The sequence below is a fragment of the Triturus cristatus genome, chromosome 2_1 (assembly GCF_964204655.1).
Source record: "Triturus cristatus chromosome 2_1, aTriCri1.1, whole genome shotgun sequence".
Taxonomy (NCBI): Eukaryota; Metazoa; Chordata; class Amphibia; order Caudata; family Salamandridae; genus Triturus; species Triturus cristatus.
In genome coordinates, this window is record NC_140581.1 from 1,036,177,560 (window position 1) to 1,036,204,854 (window position 27,295).

At 44.2% G+C, this 27,295-nt stretch overlaps 1 protein-coding gene across 1 annotated transcript; it reads right to left on the reverse strand.

The window, feature by feature from the left end:
* Positions 1 to 3,465: 3,465 nt before the first annotated feature.
* LOC146866297 (uncharacterized) lies at positions 3,466 to 27,042 on the reverse strand. The gene is made up of 5 exons (XM_085640832.1): positions 26,785 to 27,042; positions 21,040 to 21,109; positions 11,381 to 11,419; positions 9,437 to 9,835; positions 3,466 to 3,645 (listed from the first exon to the last, which is right to left on the reverse strand). The coding sequence occupies exons 2-4, from the start codon at positions 21,091 to 21,093 to the stop codon at positions 9,449 to 9,451; spliced, it is 480 nt and encodes a 159-aa protein (XP_085496958.1). The 5' UTR covers positions 21,094 to 21,109; positions 26,785 to 27,042; the 3' UTR covers positions 3,466 to 3,645; positions 9,437 to 9,448.
* Positions 27,043 to 27,295: the final 253 nt, after the last annotated feature.

Sequence of the window (27,295 nt, forward strand, 5' to 3'; positions counted from 1 at the left end):
GATATGTGACCATTCCTACGAGATGCAACAAGGTGTTGGGATCTGAGCTCTGGGTTACAATCAGTTGTGGCTGCAGGAGCGTAGTTACTCATCCATGAATGCGACCGCAGCTTCATGGGCAATGAATTCCAAGAGTACGTCATTGTCGACTTCAACAAACATGAGGGAGAGCCAATCCATTAACTGGTCCGGACAGATGTGCTCCATCCACGCCGTTTCACCAATCCGCAAAACAGACCAATAGGGGAGCACCTCGATGTGGTCACTGCACACGAGGACTTGTGCAATCTCTCATGCCCTAATGCCAGCACCTACGCAAAATATCAAGGCATCCCATGCACGGGTATCACGGTTACACTACTGGTCGTGGGCCAACAGGGGTCACACACACAAGTCGTAATCCAGTTCAGCTACCGTTGTGTTGGGTAGGCAGACATCCATGGGCCATTCGAATGTGCATGATCGACAGTGGAACCAGGGCTGGATGCAGGTGACGTACGCAAGACAGAAGCTCAGAGGGTAACTGATTAGCAACATTGCCAGTGGCAGTGCTCCCAACAAATGCAGCATACGTGCACGGTACAGTTCCACGTGACTGGGGTTGAGCATGTGCCCGGGATGTCCCGCCATTGCGTTGGTGGCTCTCGTAGAACCGGCACCCTTCTGACTTGCGGAAGATATGTGGATAATATGCCACAGCTCGGAGCAATGAGTCGTATGTGTGAGCAACGTTTGGAAGAATGGATTTTTGTGTATGTAAGTGTCAAGGGCATCCCATGCAGGACTACCTCAATCGAGGACTTCTGTGTGTGGGGTGTGGATACGCTGGTCTTTCATTTGCACTGTGCGTGGTGTGGAAGTTGTCATCATCTGCAATGGTATTTCTCTCAGGGGTGCGAGCCGCATGCCAGACCAAGTTCGGAGGTCCAGATGTCCTTCCGCCTTATGTATTGAGACAAAGGAGCTTTCATCACTGATGTAAGTCTGACTACTGCTTGCATTCGGGAAATGTGATGTTGCTTTTGCTCTGCATTGAAGCTAGGCATTGAGCTTATGTTGCACCAATGGCGATACACACACACAACAGTTGGCATGTATGAGCCAAGAGGCCGAGCGGCCTTGCGCTCCTTGTACAATATCTCTCCCTCTCCCTCTCTCTCTCCCTCTCTCTCTTCCTCTCCCTCTCTCCCTTCCTCTCTCTCCCTCTCTCTTTTCCTCTCCCTCTCTCTCTTCCTCTCTCTCTCTCTCTCTCTCTCCCTCTCTCTCCCTCCCTCTACCTCTCTCTCTTCCACTCCCTCTCTCTCTTCCTCTCTCCCTCTCTCTCTTCCTCTCCCTCTCTCTCTTCCTCTCTCTCTCTCCCTCTCGCTCTTCATCTCTCTCTTCCTCTCCCTCTCTCTCTTCCTCTCCCTCTCCCTCTCTCTCTTCCTCTCTTCCTCTCTCTCTTCCTCTCATCCTCTCTCTTTCTCTGTCCTTTGATGAACGCATGACACACCTTCTTATCTTGAAATTTGTCAATCAGGATGTGACTTACAGATTGTCCAGGGAAGACCCGCCATGCCTCTTCCTAATAGTTGTTTTGGGTTAAAGTTGATTGCAATATTTTGTTTGGAACTTCAAAGATGGATGAATGATTCTCCTTTTTCTGTCCACACATGGGAGTTAATTGTTGTAATTGTGCGACATCAGGAGAATTGTTTTGTTCACGATTTCGTGAAGTTGCTATGAGATATCTTTGTCCTCTGGGTGCCCGGGTTAGGGCCACAGGGGGAGGGGGGTCCTGTGTATGGTGGCGGTGGGTGTTGTGGCCCTCCTGGGTGTCCGAGCTGCATAATCGGTAGATGGCAACTGTTGTTATTCAGGTGTGGCTCTGGGCTGGGCTCCCTTTTATTCTGAAGGTAGTCTAAAGACTTAACACCAGGTAGGAGCAGGTGTTAAATCCCTGCTGATGCGTTATCACATGTTTTGTGATCTTATCGCTGATCTGGCTAGTCATTGATAATGTTGCGAAGTGGTGTTGTCGCGGCTTTTTGCACAGGAATGCCTACTCTGAATCATTAGCGTTAGTTGCCGGTGTCATCTGTGGCAATGTTTTTTGCGGCTGCTATCGCAGGGAAAGTGGTGATATGGGCTGTTAGCACCAGCTTGTGAATGGGGCGATACATTTATTACCACTTTGGCTGAGTTAAAGTGCCGATTACTTGGCAATAGGTCCTTGAGAATATGCCCCCAAATGTCTTTATTGTGTGGTACTCTAGCACAGGATTAAAAGGCGTAGAGGACTTGCGGTCATCAGCAAATATACCCCTAAATTAGGTCGACCTAACTTGGGAGTATATTTCCGCGCCCCTGTATTTAAAACACCTCAGCTCCTCTTCTGGCCCAGAAGAGTTGTAGCCCACACCAGGGACCTTGTGGTCCTGGTGTGAGGAGGGAACTGTATGATGAAGCATGTCACCCTTGGGTGAGTGAGGATTCTCGTCCTAAGAAAGGTCTCTCCCCTACATGAATAGGGCACACACTTTCTTGGCCCTGATATTGTTACTACATTACACTTTGGGACCTTCCTCCTTAGGTTTCCCATCATTTGATAATTCTAGAGAACATACTTTTAGTGAGTTCTTATACAGACAGGGAGCAGTTCTCTCACTTACTTTCTGGGGCTCCTCCCTTTGATCTTCTGTGTGCATCAATTGCTTTTAAATAAAACAATATTTTTTTAATGCAGTCTGAATGCTTTAACTAACTTTGTTTAATGATGTAGGGATTGGTCTCATGGACATATCCTGCTCCTAAAGAATGTTTTTGGTAACATTCTCAAAGGGAAGAGTTCCGTTAGGGACCCCTTCTTATTTGCAAATGGGTTAGCACCTCCTTTGAATTGGTGTAAAATATTACATTTTTTAAACCGGATTTCTGTTGAAAAACATTATTACATACCATACGGAATCGATATTTGGAAAAGGCGCCTTTAACATGCCTCTTCCAAATACCAATTTGGAATGGTTTCTTAAACACTTGAACCATTCAGAAAATCTTTTCTGAAACTTTAAATGATCTTAGTAAATTTTAAAAAGGGTTTTCACATTCACCAACCCTCTGATTTATGAGTCAGAGCGTTTACGAACGCTAAAACCCAGGACATGAGACCCTCAGTACTTGGAAAACATGAGCATCTCTACTGTTTAAATCACATTAAAAACCTTTGCAATCTATTGAATTACTACATGTATCCATTCTATATACAACTTTATTGAATATGTAGAAAATTTTTCTATTTATATTATAAAAACATTCTACATGTATTTAAATCTCACTATTTACTTTTGTCCCATGTGTTGTATTAATATATGTGTTCACAAATTTCAAATTAACATTGCAGAGCGGTTACTAATTCAATGGAATGTTGTTTGACATGAGAATCATATCCTTAAAGGTCATTATTTAATAATACACAAGTGATCACAATATAGTTCTCCAGAATGAATTTATTCAGAGTAAAGATGGTCCCAACAAAAGTAATGTCGTGTAGCATCCTTCATTCCTTCAAAGGGATGACCTCAGCTTATTGCGATGCAGATATTTTCTGGATTTTGGATGTCAAAATGAAAGGATTCTTCAAACATCAGACAAGGGACATTTCTCTTCCTGTAAAGAAACATAGTAATAAGCAGAAGTAAGCAACTTTTTGTTCTTTGAAATGGTTTTTTAAAATTTTCTGGTGCAAGCACACAATCAAAACAGCATTGTGGATCACTAGAATATTTTAGGTGATCGACCTGTGGCCACCCGCTAAAGTTATTTACTTTAAAGGATTCCATGAAAACTGTGTGTAGGCAACTTAATGAGAAAATGCTGAATTTCCCATAAGAATGACCACTTTCATCCCTCAATCACGCCTTACATACATAAGTGACCCAAAGTAGAAGTGCTGCTGATGATTGCTTTCATACTGCACTGACGTTTCAAAACCTGAGAATTTAGAGGACTGAGCTTCAGTTGTACAAAAGGTTTTTGTGAATACAAACTCGGAGTGGTTGTGTCACTGGGTCAATGCAAGATACAAATGTCTGTTGAGAACAGGTAAGCATTATTTACAAAGAGGAGCGGCTTTCCTTGTCCTGTAATTTGCCCAGGGCTGAGAAAGGAAGGCAGCTGTCCACCCGGCTGCAACATCACTCCATTATCCACCCAATGTGAAAACTTTAATCTCATTGCAACCTTTGCACCTTCCAATGCCAGGGCCTGATAGCGGTCACCTTGCACTAGAAACTCCCTGAGGAAAGGCCTATTGTCTTTTGCAGGTCTTTTTCTTGGACTTCCAGAGCCTGGACCAACACATTTTCAATGATTTGTTATGTATCAGTTTAAGGTATGAGGCAACTTTTTAAGTGTGTCGGGAATGGATATAGTTGTAGCAATGTGTCAGAGAAGAATACCTTATAGAAAATGGTAATGACGGTGTTATATGATGCGGAGGATTTAAAATTACGTCCCAACACCTTGATCTGGATATTTTTCCTGAAGCAGACAAAGTCGAAGTGAATTCAAAGAGTGTCTAGTATTCAGTTGTTCTAAATCTTTCAGTTTGATGGCGCGGAGGCTCGTGGGCCACATGGTCAAGTTAATATCACCAACTGATAGCTTGCCTTGTCGGTCAGGTTGTTTTGAAATGTAATCTTGCTTCAAGAGGGAGTCAGTGTATGGTATTCAAGGGTAGTTTACTATGCTCATTGACAAAGACATCTGGAATTGGCCAACTGCTGCATGTCTGTGCACCACTGAACTGTACTCTGCCCGCTCTCCCTCCTTCCTGAGTTCTGTGTTTCACTTTTCCTATTATTCTGGGTAACTTCAGAAACCTTCAGTTGACCAGGACCTTTAGTAAATTTTGAGCGCTGTTTCCTGATTAATTTTGTACCTTCCATCTGGTTCTCACCCAAAATCATAGACCCATTCCTCAAACTCTATTTTAGTTTCATTATACGAGAATAGGTTCTCTTCATTTTCAGTGTTGCAATGTCCCAGAAGAAACATGCCTATTTTCTGGCTGTACGATGTCTACTGTTTTCTGTAGTATATATATTACTAAGTGGTGATCACCACTAGGTAGTTATGGTTAGGTCAGTTATTCCATAGGAAAAACGTTTTTTGTATTGTTAATAACATTGTCATTGTTTGATGAATCTCAACAATACCTTCCAAAAAGGTACTGTTTTTTGACAAATTTGTGCATGGAAAGTGTTGGGATGATCCGTTAAGCGGGACCGAGGAAAAAGGGGGGGGGTCCCAAAGGCATAATCCCCATGCATTTTCCAAAGGCTTATTTAAGGCGGGCTACAGCAAAAACTAGTTGTGCCTTTTGTAATTTGGTGTAAATCCGTTCAGTAGTTTTAGAGAAATTAAGTGTAAAAAGAATTATATATCTGGGCGGTTGAAGCCCAATTTTAAAATGGAGTGTTCTGATTTGGCCCAGGAAGATATTTCCCTTAGGTCATCTTGCTCCTGTGGGAGTCAGGCTTCTGTGAGAGTGAGTGCTTTGACTGGCTGCCAACAACATGAACAAAAAAAATTGCTGGCAGCCATTACAGGACTCAGTTACTTAGCCCCCAGTCCTGAAATAGAAAATGAAAAATAGTTTAAGGGGGCAGGGTACATTTACCCTGACACCCTAGACCCCATGGGACAGACCCAGAGAACTCCCCCCCATGGGCCAAAAATTGAGAAACAAATCTGCCAAAATGCAGAACCATGTATGGATTGGAGATTCAATGAAATAGTGATTGATTTCGACTGAATGAACATTTTATAGACATTTTGTACAGCACTGTATATATGTTATTCACCCAAAGTAGTTTGTCACTTCTAGATCACCTTATCACTGATTAGTTTATTGTTTGCGCCACTCTTTTAAAAAAAAAAAAAATGTTGTTTTTTGTGACAGCCTGACTAAGATATAACCCTAATTGTATACCAGAAAAATTAATTAATTTACGAATACAATGATATTGATTACATCAATCTAGGTGTGTTTACCTTTTTTATTTTTATTTATAAATGCTGTTAAAGTAATTATCTAACTCCAGACAGAATCTACCTTACCTTTAATTTCAGACACCCAGGTTCTGAGGGTCCCTGGGTAACCCCATTATACTTAATGTACTTTTAGAAAGTAGGCATTTTCTTGTTTAACCATTCTGTATGCCTCTGCCTGTTTGTGGATTGACTGTCAGGTTTTGGAGTGGCAGGGGCTGCGGATGCGCATTCACTGTAGACGGCATCGGGGGGAGTTGAGGTGTGCCTGGTCCTTCCTGGATGACTCAGAGCTGAGCTGAATAGACCTTGGCTGCATCTCGAGTAGTGGGAGGAGTTTTCCTTGCACCTGAATAGGGCCTGTCTCCCTTGCGCAATGCTGCCTCCACCCGGTGTGGTCATACTGCACCAGTGAGGACAGAACTGGTTTTGATTGGGCTCAGAGACCCTTGCACAAAGAAGAACAAAGACACAATGGGGGATAAGTAGTGAACCTTAAACCCCAGAACTTTAGATCACTTCTGGACTCAGGAGGAACCTTTGCGAAGGAGAAGAGCTGGAGAGCTGTGAGGAAGGGTATTGCCCCTTTTCTGTGTACTGTGTGGGGTTGGCCTGCAGTTGCTGCTTCTGCCAAGGAAAAGACAAAGAGTGGAACTTTGCTGAAAAACCTGCTTGAAGAAGAATCTCCAAGGGCTTGTGTGTGCGGGCCTCCTGTTCTGAAGTCTCAGGGACACAAATACTTCACCCTCAGCTCCCCTGAACTCTATTGCTGAGAGTTCTGATCTTCCAGGAGGTGCCTGTTCTAGTGTTAGGCATCTGGATGTTGTCCCTGCTGTTCAGAGCTGGAAGAAACCTAAGAGAAGCAAGAAAAGCAATCTCCAATGCTGTCAGCAACACCACCGAGATGCTGCAACCTGCACCGAGGCCAGGGGCACCGCTCATGATGTGCACGAAGCACCGCCCTGCCTGCACTGCAGTTCCAACATCCTTCGATGCCTTCCGAGGCCTGTAGTTAACGGCATTTCTAACGACAGCGCTTGCATCGACTGTGTCATTACCAGGGCCTGCATCCTGTCATCGCTGCATCGATAACCGCAGAGGGTGACTAAACGAACTCGCCAAATTCGCATTGCCTCACCGGAACCGATGCTTCACCGCTGGTACAACTGACTTCCCCTGTCCTGGATTCGACACGTCACCTATTCGTGAAAATGACTCCCGCTTCTCCCCCGTAGCAGCCATAGAGCCAGCCTCGACCTCGGCACCGATGCCCCACCTCCATGATGCCGTGCATTGTCATAGACTTCCTTTTCCAAGGTATTGTTTGTTGACAGTCTGTGGGACTCCATGCCCGATGCCGCACACCTCGCGGTCGGCACCATACTTTAGATTTATTGCAGTCACGAAGTCGTAAGAGCCCCAGGTATAGCTACTTGTTATCTATAAGCTTAATTTTGGAAATAATTGTTTTTAAGAGATATTTTACTACATGTATGCTGGATTTTTTGTCGTTTTGGTCTTGTTGAGTTTAGATAAAGATACTCTATATTTCTAAACTGGTGTGATGTCTATTTGTGGTGTTATCACTGTATTACTGTGTGTTTTGAGTACAAATACCTTACAAATTGCCTTTGGGATAAGCCTGTCTGCTCTTCTAAGCTACCAAGAGGGTGAGCAGGGATTTTCTAGAGTGTGTATCCCCTTACCCTGACTAGAAGCAAGGGGCCGTACTTGGACAAAGCTACCTACCTCTGCCAATTAGAGACCCCTAGTTCAAACACTGACCACGGCGCTCTGCTGCTGGGTTCTTTGTGTCTGGCAAATGCTAGGGTGCCCTCCCACTTGGGGACTATCCACATTTTTCTCTGCGTCACAGCTGACGGCTTGGGCAGAAATGGGCTTGGTGACGACGAGTGACTGTTATGAGGGCTCCACGCTGCTACCCTTGGATGTCTGTATTGAGGCGAATGGCTTATCCCCCGGACAGTTCCTTACATATGAGACGTTAGCTCGGACTATTACGGCACTCTGAGATACTGGGATGGACGAATTTCAGCTGCATACTGTCTTACACTCATTACTATACCTGGGAATTAGTAGACACCTCGGGAAACGGCTTTACAGCAACCTCAATGGCATGGTAAATAAGTTCTTGGTTGGCCTCAGTATTAGGATGAGACATTTTGAATTGGAAATGGGCAAGGATACTGACTTACCCACAGAGTGTCAAACGGAATACTCGTTTTAAGTCATCCAATTTATTTACATCCATCATACAACCATCAGACCAACCTCACCTTAAAAAAGCTCACTGTGATATATGGGGGCGGGGGGGAGCTAGATGCTGCCTCCATTGTGCAATGGCCGAGGTGGACTTTTGTTACGTGACCAAGTCAGGTGCTTACACTCAGGAGTTTTTGGGGCTCTGTGGTGCAGAGGTTGAAAGAGACACTTCAACGCACCATGCCATGCACCTTGGAAGTGTGCCTATTGGGATCCTTCCCCCCACCAAAACCCATGAAGAGGGGAATCATTTTCTAGATTTAGAGCTTATACTGGCTAAGAGACAGGTTGCCATCTCGAGGGAGTAGGCTGCTGGTCCAGTGGTGTCCCGGTGGTAGGCCACTGTTAAAGAATGGGCGCTGGCAGAAGAACAGGCACTCTGCAGAAAGGAGGCTTAGGAGATACAGAGAAGGCTGATAGCGCCTCTTTGGGCAGAAGTGCTGGATGCATTTGAGACACCCGGGAGTCGGTGTTACACCCCCTCCAGTAGCTAGGGGTTTGGTGGTGATGATGAGATGACTGACTAGGAGCGGACGTTCTGGTTTGGCAGATGATTTAGGAGGTAAGTGCCCCTGGGGTCAACTGCTTGTGGTTATGATTAGGTGCGACCTGGCTGTGCTGCTGCCTGGTGCAACTTGATGTGAATCAGCCCTGGTTTGCATGCCTACAAGCAGATACTGAGGGGCTCCCCTGGCTCTTGATTTCTGAACTCCCACCTGTTAGAAGTACTGGATGCTAGTCCACCTAGAACCCATTGTTTGCACTGTTTGTTTTGTGCTTTTGTTTTCTGAATTTCTGTCCGTTTACCCACATATGGCAGAAATGTCTGCTTATCTTCACCGTGATGGCAGGGAGACTATGGTGGGATAAAATAGAGCTGTTACCACTAGTTTAGATTGATATGGAACCCTACATCAGCATCAGAGACCCATTCTTTCTTCTGCCTATAGTTCTCTACTCATGAGTGTTAAACACATGGACAGCAATGAAACAAGAGTGCATTTGTTCCTAATCAGCAATAACATCTCTTGCCTTGATTTGAATAAGTAGATTGAAATGAACATGTTTAGACACCAACAGCTCAAATATTTGTATTATATTCACAGGTGCTTGCATCACATACCTGCATTCACATTTAACCTACAACTGTCGATTCAGAGGTGGTAGTGGGAGTAGTGGTGGTTTGAGTAGTTGTGGTTGGAGTGGTTGTGGTCAGAGGAGTGCTATCTGGAGCAGTTGTAGCTGGAGTGGTGGTGGTTGGAATAGGGATGGCTGGATAACCTTTGGGCAGAGTGTTAGTGGTTGGAGTAGTGGTGGTTAAATCAGTTATTGGGGCACTTGTGATTGGAATAGTTGTGGTCGGAAAGGTGGTTGGAGTAGATGTGGTTGGAGTATTGGTGATTGAAGCAGTTGTGGTTGGAGTGGCTATGGTCAGAGTTGTAGGTCGATAATGATGGTAATGAGCCTTCCCCTTTCCCTTTCCCTTTCCTTTTCCATGAATTTCCCATCCTTTTCCACGATCCTGAAAAAAAGAGACATTTGTTAAAAATGGAATGTTATATATTGAAAACATGATATAAATCCTACACTGTGTGAGAAAATGCATCAATGATATTCTCACTACTGGCACACGCAGAAGAATATTTACTACCGGTCAATGCTAAAAGATTTTATCCACTCACTGTCACTCATTCTAACATTCCAATGGGGCTGTTTATGGTGTCACTTGTCTAAAATCCTCAATGCTGAAACTTTTACTCAATACCAAGCATTGAAGACTTTGGTCTATCGAAGCTTACATTGTGCATGAAATATAGAATTAGGCGTCCCTAAAATGGACAAGCAGTCTCAGCTACCCAGCTCACAAGGCTTTGGAATCAGACTGTGACTTTGCACCACATTGTATTAATGAAGAAGGTATTGCAGTGGGAACTGCATGGGAAAGACCATCACAAGTTTCATCTAAGAACTGGCCAGATATGGTGACGTGTCCCGATAAGAAATGAGGATATTAGGCTTGACATAGGATTTGTGAAGTCACGATGACCCCTATGCCCAACACTGTGAAAACTGCTGACCAGACCACATTTTCATGTAGTCTGTAATGACTACCACGCAATCATACACCCGTCATCAATAACCACATTCATACATTTCATTTGCCCCTTTCCCTAGCATAGGCCTGTACAGCTTAAACTCTGTGGCAAAAGATGTTAAAGTATGTTGATGCAAACAACTTGATGATGACCGCTTTACTTCACAACATTTGTCCGATCCACCATCATGAACTGGCTTCCGAAATACCTCCATTGAAGGGATTCACTTCTCCAGGGTTGAGTATGGAAGAATGTGATATGTGTGTACGGCTGGGGCACTCCGACTACTTAGAAGGTCCTCAGAATAGCTTTCAGGTGTTCAAGTCTTTATTAACCCAGCTTTACATTAACAAGGGTATAATTGGACAGCATCATATTGCCCCATTCTATTACATAAATGCCTGATCTATTACACTTTTGTCCAATGTATCATAGGATAGTGTTATTAAAAGGCAGCATAGTAACAAGGGCAAACATCAAGGCAGGGCTGGCCTGGCACACTGGAGATAGTTGTTATCCCTTTGAGAGGTCACCTTTGAGAGATTACAGGGCTTAGCAGTTTAGGTCAACTTTTACTTTTGAGGAAGGAACAAGACCAATATTCATATGTTTGGTCAGTGTATCTAATGGAACAAATGAATGGTACACGTGAAATAGGAATAGAATGCTGCCCAGAAAAAGTAGCATTGGTTAGAATTGATTTGAGCATTTCTATACTATCTTTTATTGTTGTGCAAATTATATTTATTCAGGGCCAGGAGGGTCGAGCTCTTAAGGCCCATTAACCCCTGACCCTGAATCGTTATCCACAGCCAGTCCTGAACACACTTACCAAATGTTTTACAATGGGCTGCAATAAAACAGCCAAAATGAAGAAAGAGACAAACAAACACTTCAAATATTTTGATAAATTGTTACTCCTGGTAATTGTAGGTTGTAAGAAGTGACGTAAGTGAATGATCAATACATACACCACTATAGCTTGCACTCTTTTCTTCGCTTTCATAGGCCTGAAAAAGAAGGAAAAGAAGCAATTAGTAGGAAGAAAAATATATTCCAAAGCAGGTGGACATCAGATGCAATGCTACATTATTAAAGAATTCAGCTTCCTTCACCAAACCAGCCTCAACAGCAGAACATTTCTGCTTCCTCCTCCTGGCTCCGCTGTGAACACAGTGTGGGCCCTCAGAACCCGAAGATACGTACCCCGCAAACCCTGAGACAAGGAAGGGAACCACTGAAGGTACTGATACATCATAGAAGTGGATAATCAGCACCTTCTTTTTTTACTGGTGTTGTAAAGGAGGACAAAGAGGTGCGAAAATCTACTACATACTCTTTACAAATGCCTGTACTCACTCACAGAGTCCGGGGGTGTTGCCTGAAAACAGTGTGGGGCAGATTTATGTTCCCTGGCGCATCCCTGCAAATCAGCAGGGATGCGCCAGAGAAGATGCGTCACGCAAGTTTGCCCTTGCGCCACCGCAGATGCGCCGCATTTACAATGCGGTGCATTGTGGCGCAAGGACAAGCAGATGCGTGACGCATCTGCCGGCGTCAGGTTGGTGCTGTGCTGAAGTTGTGCCGCAAGCGCGACGCAACTTCAGCACTGTTCCAACCTGCCCTATCCCTAACATGGTGCGTCACGCCTTACGCCTGCTTGAAGCAGGCGTAAGGATTTGACGCACCAGCGTCGGAAAAGTGACTGCGTGAAATCTTGTCGATTTCACTGCGTCACTTTTCCGAGGCTTGTTCCGACGTAACGCCCATCCTGCATACATTAAACCTGACACAGGTTTAATGTGGCGCAGGGCTTTACAACGTGACGCATCTCCCTAGATGCGTCACGTTGTAAATCTGCCGCAGCATGGCGCTAGCTTTGCGCCGCCGCTGCGTCACAAAAGTGATGCACGGGGCTTGTAAATATGCCCCTGTGTATTTAAATCCATACTGAAAGGGTGCGACTCCGGTCAATTGTGATAGCTGTGAAATACTTCAGAATGTAGGATTCTGCACGCTACAGAGGTAGCAAATTCTGCCCACCAGTGAAATCCGCCATTTTGGCTTTCTTATTATAGGAAAAAGGAGCATCCAAATATGGGAGTATTTAAGCAATGCATACAAGATCACCATCAACTTGGTCGTGAATAATGCTAAAATCAGAACCAGCCACCATAACTCAGATGTGTAGGTTACGTTTGGCCACTACACAGTACAATATCACAGAGCAGTGGTTAGTACCAATGGATTCCGGACCCACTCCCTGACTCTGTACACTTTCACCTTTGACCGGCAGAATTTGAAATCCTCATAGATTAATATACATCCCTGGCATTGTATGTCTTACTTGCATAAACCGATGGGCCTGATACACGTTTTTGTAAATTTACATTTGTTCCAGAAATCACAAACTCTGATTCGATACTAAGTTTACTCCAGTGGTGGCTCTGCAGTTGGGGCGGAGGGAGAACTCCACACATGAAAACATGCAACATGTCTATCTTTTTATTTGCGGAGTTCTCGATCTGAAGATGGAGCCTCAGCAGTCGTACACTTACTATTGCATGGGAATTTGTGAGTTCCAAAACAAACATAAACTTACATAAAAGTGTAAGCTTACCTTTGTGAATCAGACTTGTAGTGTTTTACTATTGGTAGAGGTATTCACCACAAGTGGTTCTGCCACACTTCTTGCAGTTATGGGAAAATCTAATCGCACTACCTGAGAGAGAAGTAGATGTAGGAGACCAATCCTCTTCTACTAACTTAATTTTTTTGTATGAGTACTTTTGGAAAACAAAGGCACATGGTATTCCTTTATTTTAATCACTGACCGCCACATGAACATTGCCTTAATCTGTAAATGCTATAGGTAGGGGCAGTTTATAGCTGTACCTAGTATCTGGTGATTTTGTGATTGAGACCTTTATGACCTCTACAACTACCACAGGGTTGAAAGATCAGAAGAGTGCATCTGCACTCCAAAAGATTTCCCTGTAGAAACTGTCTAGATTCAGGAAGAAATCAGTACATTTCTGTGTTCATTTGTTCAGCAGATCTATTGTATGAAATAAAAATTAAGGGGTATATATACAATGCCCCTGCAGCACTTCTACGCCGCCCGGCGGCACAGTGATATTTACTACACCATGTAAAGCCACCCTGGGTGGGTTTTCATGGCCTTATAAATATGGATTAAGGCAATGACTTAGTCTGCATGGACAGGGAGTTCCAATTATGTTGCTGTGGGTGTTCCCACTCAACACCCATGGTTTTTGACGATGACCCAGATTTACAACATAGCGTAAATCTGGGGTAGAGCCAAAACTAAGGCCTTGCGAGTAGAAATGTTTACATTTCTCTGCGTTATTTCCTCTTTCCATTGTGATGCATTCTGCAGAACACATAACGAGGAAAAAGCCCCCTTTGATTGTGTTTGTGAAGGAAGGTGTCCTTTTCTGCACAAACACAATCATGCCAACAACACAGATACCTTTGGCAAGGGTGCCAGCTTTGGTGCAGGGCAGCACAGCTAGAAGACTTGCAGCACTGCCCTATGACAACATATTGTAAATATACCCCTAAGTGTTAATAGTAAAGGGAGAGAAAAAGAGGAGCAAGGTTGAAGTCCACTACAAAGGGTACATCTAAGCTGGGGTGTTTGGTAACCTTGAGCTGTCACCAATAATGCTGGATCTGGCCTTTAATGACTGATATTACCCGCTAAGGCGGGGTTCAAGGCTATAACATTTGCTGATAATGATTATAAAACAACTCGGAATGTTCCGAATCTTTTCACCTTTCAGCTTGCGCTGCAGATGGATTTTAATTAGTGATAATTGTATTCAAACCTACAAATAAAAACATAACAGTACAGTGTAATGACCATATCCTATTGCTGCATGAAAATAATTGTATTTGTTGGTAGTGGCAATCCAATTGGATAGATACAAATAAGTACAAATAAAGCATCAATAGACAACGCAGTCAAAAGCAAGGTTAAAAGTACAGTGCATGCACCTCAAATGTTACGATAGTTCTTGATCAACCGCTGACAAGTGAGTAGTCACTTTCATAACATAAGACACAAAACAACTAATTGTTGGGTTCAGGGTTAAAATGCAGACATGTATCTTCATAAATTGTTCTAATGCCACTATCAATGAATATCCGCGGTGTAGTAACTTTGGGCCTGATTATGATGACAGTTGGACTGACACCGACAGTACGTTCGTGGCGGTCCCACCGCCATTGGACCCATGGTATCCACCAGCCATTTTGCAATAGCGGATGGGTGGGTGGCCACGTAACTGACAGGTTCCTTGAGCCTGCTGGCGCGGCAGAGGTGTGACAGAGGGTGTTGCAATCCCTACCATGACCAGGCACCGCCATAGGGATTATAATGTCCCTTTCCCCCGCCTTTTCATGGCTGTCACCCTGTCATGAAAAGACTAGCAGAAAGGGACTTTGGGGGCACGTAGCGGGTCCTCCTTCCCCCCTGGCCCTCCGAAGTGGGCACTTCCCTTCGGTGCCTCCCTACATGTCCCTGGACCATGTGGCAGGCACAACATGGTGCCTGCCACATAGTGCAGGGATATGTGCAGTGTCCCTATTTTGTATTGCAGTGGGTGCTGCAGCAGCAGCACCCGCCACAGTACAAAGAATAGGCATTGCGACCGCCGTAGTGGCCGTCACATTGTAATGCCTATGTCGGTACTGCCGATAGCCTGTCGACTGGTCCTGATACCTAATCAGCCCCTTTATTCTCAAGTCAAGTAAAGCTGTGCAAATACAGATTTCATGTTTCATCAGTTCAAATTGAAAAGTTATGTAAATTACATGATTTAAATTTTGACCTCGGTGTTAGACACGGAATCCCTGGTTGGCTGAGGTAGGTACCTTAGGCCAAATAGGGACCCTTGTTTCCACATCAGGGAAAGGAAGGTCACCTTCTCAGATAGTCCCCGCTCACCCCCTTGGTAGCTTGGCACGAGCAGCCAGGCTTATCTTCAAGGTAAATGTGTAAAATATTTGCAGCCACGCTCACAGCAACCCAATAATGACACCACAAATGGACTCCACACAAGTTTCATAAAAACAAGTGTAAATTTATATAAAAAGATATACAATAAGACCACACAATATAAATTCAACATATGCGCATTGGTAATAATCCTCCTGGCCGGTTGTTAGGCCAACCAGCCCTTGTAAGTACTGGCGATATTAATGAGTAATTCTAAATGTTCCACTGCAGTCCTAGTACAATGCTATGCAGATCATATTGCTAGAATCAGGCACTTTGCAATGTCAAAATAATGCAATGTGTAACACAACAATCAAATACTTTGTTATGCAGAAATAATGCAATGCGTAATACACTAATGAGGTAGTTCGGTATGCAGAAACAATGAAATGCGTAATATGATAATCAGGTTGTTCGTTATGCAGAAATAATGCAATGTGTAATACGACAATCAGGTAGTACGTTATGCAGAAATAATGCAATGTGTAATGCGACAATCAGGTAATTCGTTATGTAGAAATAATGCAATGCGTAATACACTCCAGCACCGAACACGGTGCCCTAGGCGGTCTCTCTGCCACTCGTACTGACTCGCAGTCAGCCTCTGTCAACAGTTGCCCCCACACGGGTATGATGTAGACAAAATGCGCAGCACCGCACTCCAGCCCCGGTACTGCCACTCCTTTGGCAAGTACGGGCCGCGATATGAGCCTAAGCAGAGGCTTGAGCTGCAGGAATGGGAGAGGCCGAGAGCGTTTCCCTATGAGCCCACACCCCGCACCAGGCGTTGAAACACATTACCTGGGGGGCACGAACTCGCTCTCCTCTCCTCTTCCAGCGACTTGGGCCTCCGGTGCAATCTTTGTGAATTCCGGGCAGTGGGACTCGGGCCCTCTCTCGACGAGGTTGGTTCAAGGTCCTGCTCTTGCAACGGTGGGCTCGGGCCGGCGGCTTGGCTCCTCTGGGACTGCCGGTCCGGGCCGCTGATGCTTAGAAGATCTCAGGCTTCAACAGGGCACACACACACAGCGTCGCTGAGACTCACTTGAACTCCGGGTGCACAATAACAAGGCAATCCTCACGAAGGTCTCAGGCTGCACAAAGCACACGCACACAGCGTCGCTGAGACTCACTTGAACTCCGGGTGCACAATAACAAGGCAATCCTCACGAAGGTCTCAGGCTGCACAAAGCACACGCACACAGCGTCACTGAGACTCACTTGGAGTCCGGTGCACACGATAACAAGGCAAACCTCACGAAGGGCTCAGGCTGCAAAAAGCACACACACACAGCGTCGCTGAGACTCGCTTGGACTCCAGGTGCCCATGATCACAGGGCAATTCTTACGGGGTCTCAGGCTGCAAAAAGCACACGCACATAGTGTCACTGAGACTCTCCTGGAAACTTTTGTGTTCCTGAGTTTCCGCAACAGGGAGCCAGCTCACCTCAATCCCTTGGGGATAAGTTACTTCTGGACACAGCACACAGCAATGTCCTTTCAAGCAGGGGGACACAGCACACAGCAAAGTCCCTTCAGCCTCTCCTTGGTTAAAACAGCAAACTACAGGCCAGCCCCAGAACATACAGCAAGGGTCAGTCCTTTCCTTCAGTCTCTTCCTTGGCAAAGGTTCCTCTTGACCACAAAGTAGCTTCAGTCTTGTTCAATCTTGATCAATCTATTTCTCCAAAGTTCAGGGGCTTTAGCTCTCATTGTTATACCCCTAAATGTCTTTGAAGTCTTTGTATTCAGGGGGCACTGACCCCTGTTCCAACCAGTTCTAGGTGCCTCCCTGCCAGTGACACCTTCTTCCTTTGATTAGTGGGTGTCTGGATTCTCAATCACTCAGCAGGAGATGGGACCGTTGTTTTATGGCTGCAACCCAGGCCTCTTCACCTCCAGGGGCTACTCCTCCCCCTACTCTCCAGATGCAGGTCAGCCTGTTGCTGTCTCATCTCCTCCCCTGGGTCAAGACATTCCCCAGATCCTATTACTTTCAAATCCAGACAGTCAATCCACAACCAGGCAGAGACACACAGAAATGTTAAAGCACAAAACCCCAGCCACTTCTAAAAGAGTGGCTTCTAAACACACAATGCAAAAACCACCTTAATAAAAAGATGTGTTATTACATTGTGAGTTCAGGCACACTAAACTTCATCTCTCCATCTTAAGCCTTTGGGAAGATAGGCTGGAAAACATATTACACAGCCTCCCCATTCTGTCCTATGGGCAAGATGGCCTTTCCACAGTGAAAAACAAAATGGAGATTATTTCACTGTCAGGACATGGTACACATCTTAGTACATGTCCTACCTTTCACATACACTGCACCCTGCCCAGGGGTAACCTTGGGCCTACCATAGGGGTGTCCAATGTGCATAGAAAGAGAAGGGTAAGGTCTGGCAAGTGGGTGCACTTGTCAGAACAACATGGCAGTTTAGCAAACTGCGCGCAGGCCCTGCAGTGGCAGGCCTGAGTTCTCTTTTTAAGACTACTTGTGTGGGTGGCACAACTAGTGCTGCAGGCCCACTAGTAGCATTTGCATTACCATTCCTGGCACACATAGTGCACTTTGCAAGGGACTTTACTAGTAAGGCAAACATACCAATCATGGACAACCAATTACCATTACACTTTATACAGGGAACACTTGCACTTTGACACTGATTAGCAGTGGCAAAGTGTTCAAAGCACCTAAGTTGGCAACTCAATGTCAGAAAAAAGGTCTAGGGGAAAAGCAAAAAGTTTAGGGAACTTTAGCCAAAGGGTCCACGTCCAAAACTTGGTTCCCGCCAGTAACCCCCAAACTGAAATATAAAATATCTTCATGGGAAAAATACATATTTTTATCTTATCAGGCAAATTAGAATCAAGATAAAACTGCCTTCTCTACATTAAAGATCTTGGGTACAATTACAAAACCGATCCCAGGATGCTTGTATCCAGTCCAGGATGGACATGTCCTGGCAGTTTGGGCTGGACTGTTCCCATGGGGAGCAGGGTCAAGGCTAATTTGCATATAGATGGGTTTAAACTGGAATGGCATGGGGAGCAATAAAACTATGGATTGAGACCCAGATCTCTGTACTAGGGTCAATGTTTGAGATTGTTCAACATTCTGTCCAGTATTTGTTTTTTTGCTACGTTGGGCAGAGTTTAGGGGTCAGAAGCGTTGGGCTGGAGCTTAGGGGTCAGAAATGGGTGTATTTTTTGCCTGGGGTGGCATTTTTAGGGCACAGATATGGATGGTGGTTAGTGGTAATAAGAGATCAGCAAATTAAATGTGTCCAAAGTAAGAGCTTGACAATATAAAAGAAGTAAATGCAAAATAAAGGATTGAAATAAATACCTGCAACAAAATGGTTCTGAAAGTAAGACCTGCTGACATTTCACTTACACCTTTAAAAATAAGTATGCAAAAGCTACTTGAAAATGACTTTCTATTAATTTGTTTCTATGAAATGGTAAATGCCATCCATCCTGAACATTTCCATTAAACTCTTCAGATGAAATGGTTTCTCAGTAATGGTATTCCATTATATCGTTTTGCGATGAAATCACATACGACCCTGGTCACAAGGTTTAGAACTGTAGAATCAATCTTCCATGATAATAATTTGCAAATGAAACTCATGACTTTGCTGTTGAAAACATTAATTACTAGACTGTTTAGCACCCTTGACTCCCTAACTGGTGAGTTATAAAATTACTAAATTATCCACATAAGCCAAGTTGTTCAGTTTTACACCACCCAATTTTCATGATCTATAAATTCAAAAAGATCAGCAATATATAATGAAAATAAAATAGGTGCCAGTGCACACTCCGCCTTCAGATCATCAGCTGTACAAATTGTAGGGGAAAGTCCCAAGCCACTATAGAACTTTTTGCACCCAGGTATTTGCATAAAATTCTTCTAAAAAATTTCACAAACTACTAGCAATTTCCCAAGGGTGTCATTTAAAACCAAAGGCAATTCCTGTCTATCTTGTTGAAAGTCAAGGTGTAATCGACAAAGAGCTTGACTCAGGTTAGTTTATAAGTGTGAGTCAACAGAATGTTCAATTCTATGATGTCAATGGTAGAACTCGTTCTAAAAACCAGTGTGGGTAATTTTCAACAAACATTTTTCATGTGCCCATTCGAAATATTTGCCTAATAGGAATTTGGCACACTATTTATCATAAAAGTCCAATACCGCAATTAAATAATATTTTTTAGGATCTGAATGTGAGCCTCTCTTTAACAGAGGTTACATGAAAGATAATTTCCAAGTACACTGTATAATTCCAAGTTTACATATGTTAGTGGATAAAACACTGTGGGGCATATTAACAACGGCCAGCGATAATTATCGCTGGTCGTGCATAGCGATAATTATATTATCGGAGGCTATCTATGGTATTTATCGCCCTGGTAGCGTGTTATTAACAATGCGTTACTCCAGGGCGATAAAAATTCCTGAGATAGCGAGGTTATCGCCCTTTTGCAGGGAACATCGCTGGTTTTCCAGCGATGTTTTCTGCAAAAGGGCGATAACCTTGCTGATACGACCCACAGGGTCGTATCAGCATAATCCACCCCCAATGTTAGGGATGGCTAAGTCAGGATTTTAGCAGACGTTAGGTTTTGGCGAAAAAGGCAGTTTTCGCCAAAATCTAATGTGTGCTAAAATCATGTAGGCTGCCTTGTAAATATCGCTGGTTTGATCTCCGCTTTTTTGGCTCTGTAAGCAAAGAAAGTGGAGATAAAACCAGCATCCTATTTACAAGAGGGTGCTAATATGCGATTATGCATATGAGATGCAAAGTGGACGTTACTGGGCGTACCCAAGATGGACTACCTTGCAAATATCGCTGATGTTTACATCGCGATATTTACAAGGCAGCCCACATGATTTTAGCACACATTCGATTTTGGCGAAAACTGCCTTTTTCGCCAAAACCTAACGTCTCTTAATATCCTGACTTAGCCATCCCTATTATAGGGGGTGGATTATGCTGATACGACCCTGTGGGTCTTATCATCAAGGTTATCGCCCTTTTGCAGGGAACATCGCTGGAAAACCAGCGATGTTCCCTGCTAAAGGGCGATAACCTCGCTATCTCTTGAATTTTTATCGCCCTGGAGTAACGCATTGTTAATAACATGCTACCAGGACGATAAATACCAGAGATAGCCTGCGATAATATAATTATCGCTAAGCACGGCCAGCGATAATTATCGCTTTGTAAGCCAAAAAAGCGGAGATAATATGCCCCTCAGTTTGCTAAACTGAGAGTGTGATTATGTTTAGGACACAGCAGTGGGAATACTCTCAAAGGCAGTCTTGTTTTACTTCATAAGAAGTGACCATCCAGCAGCACACTGAGACCCATTCATGTGTTGGGATGTTGGGGGAATGGCTTATATTTGGCAATGTGAGTGTGTTAACATGTAATGTCACATTGCCATTATAAGGAAACATATTAGGCTTGAGGAGGAGCTGTTTCCTGCATAACAATAATGAAGTACAAAGGAAGATACTAGAACTAAGACATTATTAAACAGTAAGACCCACAATGTATTGCATTTGTAGTTTATGTTTCACACATCATTACTCACCGAAATGCAAACAGCTAAGGCCAGAAGGCAGGACAACACAATCAAGGTCCTCATGTTTACTTAATGCTGTCTAAAAATAAAGAAACACATATTACATTAGAATTATATTTTTTAGCTTTTCTTTCTAACGCTGTTCGGAAGAATTTTTCCAATAACTTTTGGGTTTATTTTAATAAATGTTCCTCAATAATAATAATATTGTCATCTATACATATGTAGCATGAAGTGCAGGAGTGCTAAAAGACACAGAGACTGACTCAAAACAGATTTGACATATTGAGGTTAAATTAGGTGTGCAAAAGCAAGAATCAGATGTGCAAGAATTTGGAAAGTGGGCAGAACTGTGATAAGTCAGAGTTTATTGACTCGACCGTTTATGGGGGCATCCTGAGAAAATAGCTGACCCGCCTAAAACTCACTTTTTGGCCATTCGCTTACTTTTCGTAGGTGTTTCTCATACTGGCAGCATGCACAAACCTGGACCCATCAAAAGCAGGAAAAATTGATTTTTCCTGTTAGAACTAAAAAAGGAACCCTACATATTTGCGCCTAGGACTGTACCAGGCTGTCCTATCTCCAACGGAGAAAATCCCTGTTGTACGATAAACAGAGGGGTTATCTTTGATTTATTTTATCCTCAGGAGCTGAGGAATAGCTTCCCCAGCTCCTGAGGCTATTATTTTTTTCTCAGAAATAATGATCGGCAAGCGTGGCAGGCTGACGCCATTTCAGAGAAAGTGAAGTAGGCGGGAGATGCATCATTGGAAAGAGGAGAATCACTCCTTTCCAATGGTATCCTTTCCCTAGTGGATCGCTGCATGGAGATCATCGCAGGAGGGCAAATTCCAAGTTGGGATCCTTCCACTAGACCCCCAGGGATACTTTTTAAGGGAAGGAGCACCCCCCAGCAGTGAGCAAATGCTTAACCCTCCCCTAGGCCCAAAAGTCTGACGGCCCGCCCCTGGGGGCAGATTAGAGGTTCTTACTTTCAACCTGCCCCCGGGGGTGGAAAGCCCACTAGACACCAGGGAGTTTTTTTTTAAAGCAACATGGGTGGGTGTGGCCCTTAAAGGCATCAGGCCTAGCCCCCCTCACCACCCATACAGCCCCCAGCAGTCTTTCTGCAGATAGGAGGTGGTTTTTCTCCAATGAAAGCACACTAGACCACCAGGGATTGTATTTGCAGGGGGCAATGGGATAGTGCTCTTCCCCTTCCCCTGGGCCCAGAAGTCTTTCTGCCCCCCTAGGGCATATTGGAGGTTCTTACCTCCAATGTCCCATCCAGGGGGCCCTGGGGGACCATAAGCTCACTAGCCTCCAAGGATTGGGGCAGCCCACCCGGGCACCAGGCCTAGCCCCCACCCACCCATACAACCGCAAACAGTCTTTCTGTGCCCCGTTGGGGGTAGAAAGATGGCGATTTTTTCCAATCTGCCCCCGCCGGGGGACAGAAAGCCCACTACAGCACCAGGGATTATATTTGGAGGGAGCTAAGTCTCCCCCAGGCCCAAAAGTCTTTTTCCCCCAATGGGCAGATTGTAAGTTATTACCTCCAATCTGCCCCGGGGGAGGGCAGAAAGTCAATTAGACAGCAGGGATTATTTTATGTGGAGCAATGGGTCGGGGTGGCCTACCTAGGCATTGGGCCTAACCCCACCCCTCATAGGACCCGCAACAGTCTTTCTGCCCCCCGCATGGAGTCAGATAGGAGGTCTTTAACTCCCCTGACAGACACAAATCAAACCAGGGTCCCACAAGACTCCCATCGACCTTGGTTTGATGTTTGCCTGTCAAGTGCACTAGGCCCAGCCACACAAGTATGGTATTATTTTTATATGGTCAAGTGGAAGAACACTGGGTGGTAGGGAATTTGTGGATTCTTACTGATTCCGGAAGTTTATGTCACCGAAATGCAAGGTAAATGTACAGTTTTAGGCAAAGATTGAGGTTTTAAGGACATTGTGGGTGACAGAAACGTTGTAGAATCCTTGCGAAGCACACCACCCTGGACTCCATTGGATGTCTAGCTTTCAGAAATTCTGGGTTTGGTAGGTTTTCCCAGATGGCTGTCGATCCCTGAAAAAAGAAAACACCAATCCCCCATTGCAAAAACAGATACTTTTTCTGACAGAAAATGTTGATGTCTCCCCATTGTATTTTGGAGCCATTCCTGTTGTGTTCTTTAGGCCTAGCGAGACAAGTGAGATACCCTTTTCATCAGAAGACTTGGGGGAATGGTAGGTAGTGGGAAATTTGTGGCTTCCTACAGATTCCAGAACTTTCCATCACAGAAATGTAAACAAAATGTGTGTTTTTTAGTTAAGCTTTGAGGTTTGCAAGGGTTTGTGGGTAAGAAATCCTTTTGAGAGTCACGCAGGACACCCCACCCTGGATTCCCCCGGGTGTCTAGTCTTAAAACATTTACAGATTTGCTAGGTTTCCTTAGATGCCGGCTGTTCCAGGGCCCATAACCCATAGCTAGCGGCACTGCAAAAAAAGGTGAGTTTTCTGTTGAAAAATGTGATGTGTCCATGTTGTGTTTTGAGGCTTTTCCTATTGTGGGCACTAGCCTTACCCACAGAGGTGAGGTACCATTTATATCTAGTAGTGGCTGGTAGGACATTTGTGGCCCACCGCAGATTCCTGAAGTTTTCCTTAAAGAAATGTGAGGTGAATGTGAGTCTTTTTTAGTCAAAGTTTGAGGTTTGCAAAGGTTTCTGGGTATGAAAGCCTGGCGGAAACTGCACATGTCATCACACCCTGAATTCCCCCAGCTGTCTAGTTTTAAAAAATGTTCAGGTTTGCTAGGTTTCCCTTGGTGTTGACTGAGCTAGGGCCTAAAATCCACAGCTGGCCACACTGCAAAAAAACGGTTTGATTTGAGTAGAAAAAAATGGATGTGTCCATGTTGTGTTTTGAAGCCTTTCCTGTTGCGGGCACTAGCCCCACCCAAGTAAGAATGGTACAATTCTTATCAGGAGACTTGGAGTAAAGCTGGGTGGTAAGAAATGTGTGTCTCCACACAGATTCCAGAAGTTATTTTCTCCAATATATGAAGAGAAACGTGTGGTTTTTTGCCAATATTTGAGGATTGCAAAGGTTTCTGGGAAAAACAACCAGGTGGAAGCCACACAAGTTGCCCCACCCATGACTCCCCTAGGTGCCTAGTTTTAAAAAATGTACAGGTTTACTAGGTTCCCCAGGCCACCTGCTATGCTAACACCCAAAATTCACAGCTACCCACATTGAAGAAAAGGACCAGTTTTCAGTGGAAAGAATTGTGTGTTTTGGGCCCTTTCCTGTTATGGGCACTAGGCCTACCCACACAAGTGACATACCATTTTTATTGGGAGACGTGTGGCAATACAGAATAGTAGAACATTTGCACTAATAGTATTTCTCTGAATTCATGCCGTCCAAATGTAAGGCAGTGTGTAAGAAAGAAGATATTTGGATAAATGACCTCTGAATCACATGGTAGTATGAGTACCCACAAATTCAGAGATGTACAAATACCCGCTGCTCATCAACTCTGTAGCTGGTATCTATTTCAGAAATACATCGGTTTCTTTGATACCCATTTTTCACTCTTTATATTTTACCTTATGAATTGGTCAATACCCGTTACACAATGAAAAATCATTTGAAGGTGCAGTTCAGTTGTTGACTCTGGGTACCTCAGGTTCTTGAAGAAACTACAATATATATATATATATATATATATATATATATATATACATTCACTTAAAAAAACATAGGTTTCACACATGTTATAGTTAGCTGGGCATTTCCCTCGTAGAAAACCAATGAAATTCCCCCGTTATAGTTAGTGCAGGCAACTATAACTCACGCGACCGCAATCCTCTGCTGATAACGTCAGATATTACATCACTGTATTTAGACACTTATTTACCCATGTCTTCTTCCATTCATCTTTAGCTATACATATATTACATTTTTTTTTTCAGAAAGACACATATGTCATCAGTGATGTAATATCTGACGTCATCAGCAGAGGATTGCGGTCGCGTGAGTTATAGTTGCCTGCACTAACTATAACGGGGGAATTTCATTGGTTTTCTACGAGGGAAATGCCCAGCTAACTATAACATGTGTGAAACCAATGGTTTTTTAAGTGAATATATATATATATAGTGAATTTGCAAGTTTTTTAAAATGCTAATTCCTAACTATAACGTGTGTGAAACCTATGGTTTTTTCAGTGAATTTGTACGGTTTTTTAAATGCTAAGTTATGTATTTATTAATATATTTTTTTAAACAAAACTTTTTCATGGCGCGCGCACGGTGCGCTTCACGCACCGTGCACGCGCGGTGGGCACGCGGTGCGCTTCGCGCACCGCGCACCCACTTTACGCAGTTCGTGCCGTGCGCGCACGGAGCGCTTCGCCCCCAAGGGCCAAATACATTTTTTTTTTTCGATAAATCGCGGAGTGCGCGCACGCTGCGCGAACTTCGCAGAATTTTTTCCGTTTGGGTGGTGCGCGTAGGGTGCGCGCACTCGGCGATTTTTCGAAAAAAAAATACATTTTTTTGGGCCCCTTGGGGGTCCTTCTGGGACCCCCTGACCATGGCTAGGGGGTCAGAAACTGTCCACCCTGCCCCCTTTTCACGTTCTCCACATTTGTTTTTCACCCCCTCAGAGTGCGAGAGACAAAATGGCGGCTGACACTTCCTGGTTTCGACCGATTTGAATGTTTACTAAGATCTAACCAATCAGAATTGCGCTCGCGCACGGCAAGGTGCGCGCACCCAGCGCGCACGCTGCGCGCGTACAGATATATATATTGATTTAAATGCTATTTTCTCTGGAAATACTGAACAGATTTACACCAAACCTGCAAAAGGCACTTCATGGACCTTATGGCTACCTCTCTGCCAAATTTCACGTAATTCTGTTCAGCCGTTCGGGCTGTAGCTGCGACTAAAGTCCCTATGGAAAAATCCATGGGGAAAACGCGTTTTGGGACCCCCCCTTTTTCTCGGCCCCCGCTTGACGAATCACCCCGAGACTTTCAGGGTAGGAGCGGAGCGGAGCGCCCCATTAGTTTTGAAAATTTCGCGAGGATTCGTCAATCGGCGCCAAAGTTATTCAAAATAGAATTTTGAGATTTCCTATGGAAACTCGGTCCTAACTATAATTATCTACTGGCGACCGCCAGTAGATTATATATATATATATATATATATAATCTACTGGCGGTCGCCAGTAGATAGTTATAGTTAGGACCGAGTTTCCATAGGAAATCTCAAAAGATATGCTGAAGCCAATTCACGGTTCACTGCAATGTTTTATTCTTCAAGTGAAAAGTTGCAGAAGGAATACTTTTCCTGACGCGTTTCAGCAGTTACGCCTTGATCATAGGATTGAAGTTTACATAGCGCTCAGACACAGGTGCTTTATATCTTTTTGACCACGTGACCTCGAAAGAAAACCTACAAGTCCCAGCATACATCAGTGAAGTTCTCAAGTACACTCTGCGCTCCGGTGAGTATACATATATTCCATAGTGGTGTTTTCTTTCCTTCACCTAAAGTCACAGTCCATAAAACATTACGTGCGATGTATTCTGAATTTAAGGAGGCCACGTGCTAGTTCCAAAATGTTTAACATGTTCCGAGCACATTTTCAGCCTTCTGCCTCTTGAGATGCATTGTCTCTGCAACATGCGGAGTCCGGAATTGCCAGGGTGAAGTATTCACCTCTCCCTTCTCCCTTTCTCACCTTGACTGCTTATCATTCCTGGAAATCCATTTTCGTGCACAGGAGGCAAGCAGGTCATGCCCCCCAATTAAACACCACCAGAAATCCTTCGTCGTCGGGGGCCCCCGACCCTGCAGGGCGGCCTCAGCTGATGGGGACGAAGCTTCCCATTTAATTTTAAAGCACACAAAAGATATGCTGAAGCCAATTCACGGTTCACTGCAATGTTTTATTCTTCAAGTGAAAAGTTGCAGAAGGAATACTTTTCAGCAGTTACGCCTTAATCATAGGATTGAAGTGTACATAGCGCTCAGACACAGGTGCTTTATATCTTTTTGACCACGTGACCTCGAAAGAAAACCTACAAGTCCCAGCATACATCAGTGAAGTTCTCAAGTACACTCTGCGCTCCGGTGAGTATACATATATTCCATAGTGGTGTTTTCTTTCCTTCACCTAAAGTCACAGTCCATAAAACTCATTTTCATTATTTTTTTATTTCAACAGTAAGTTTGTTTTGGAAAATCTTAAA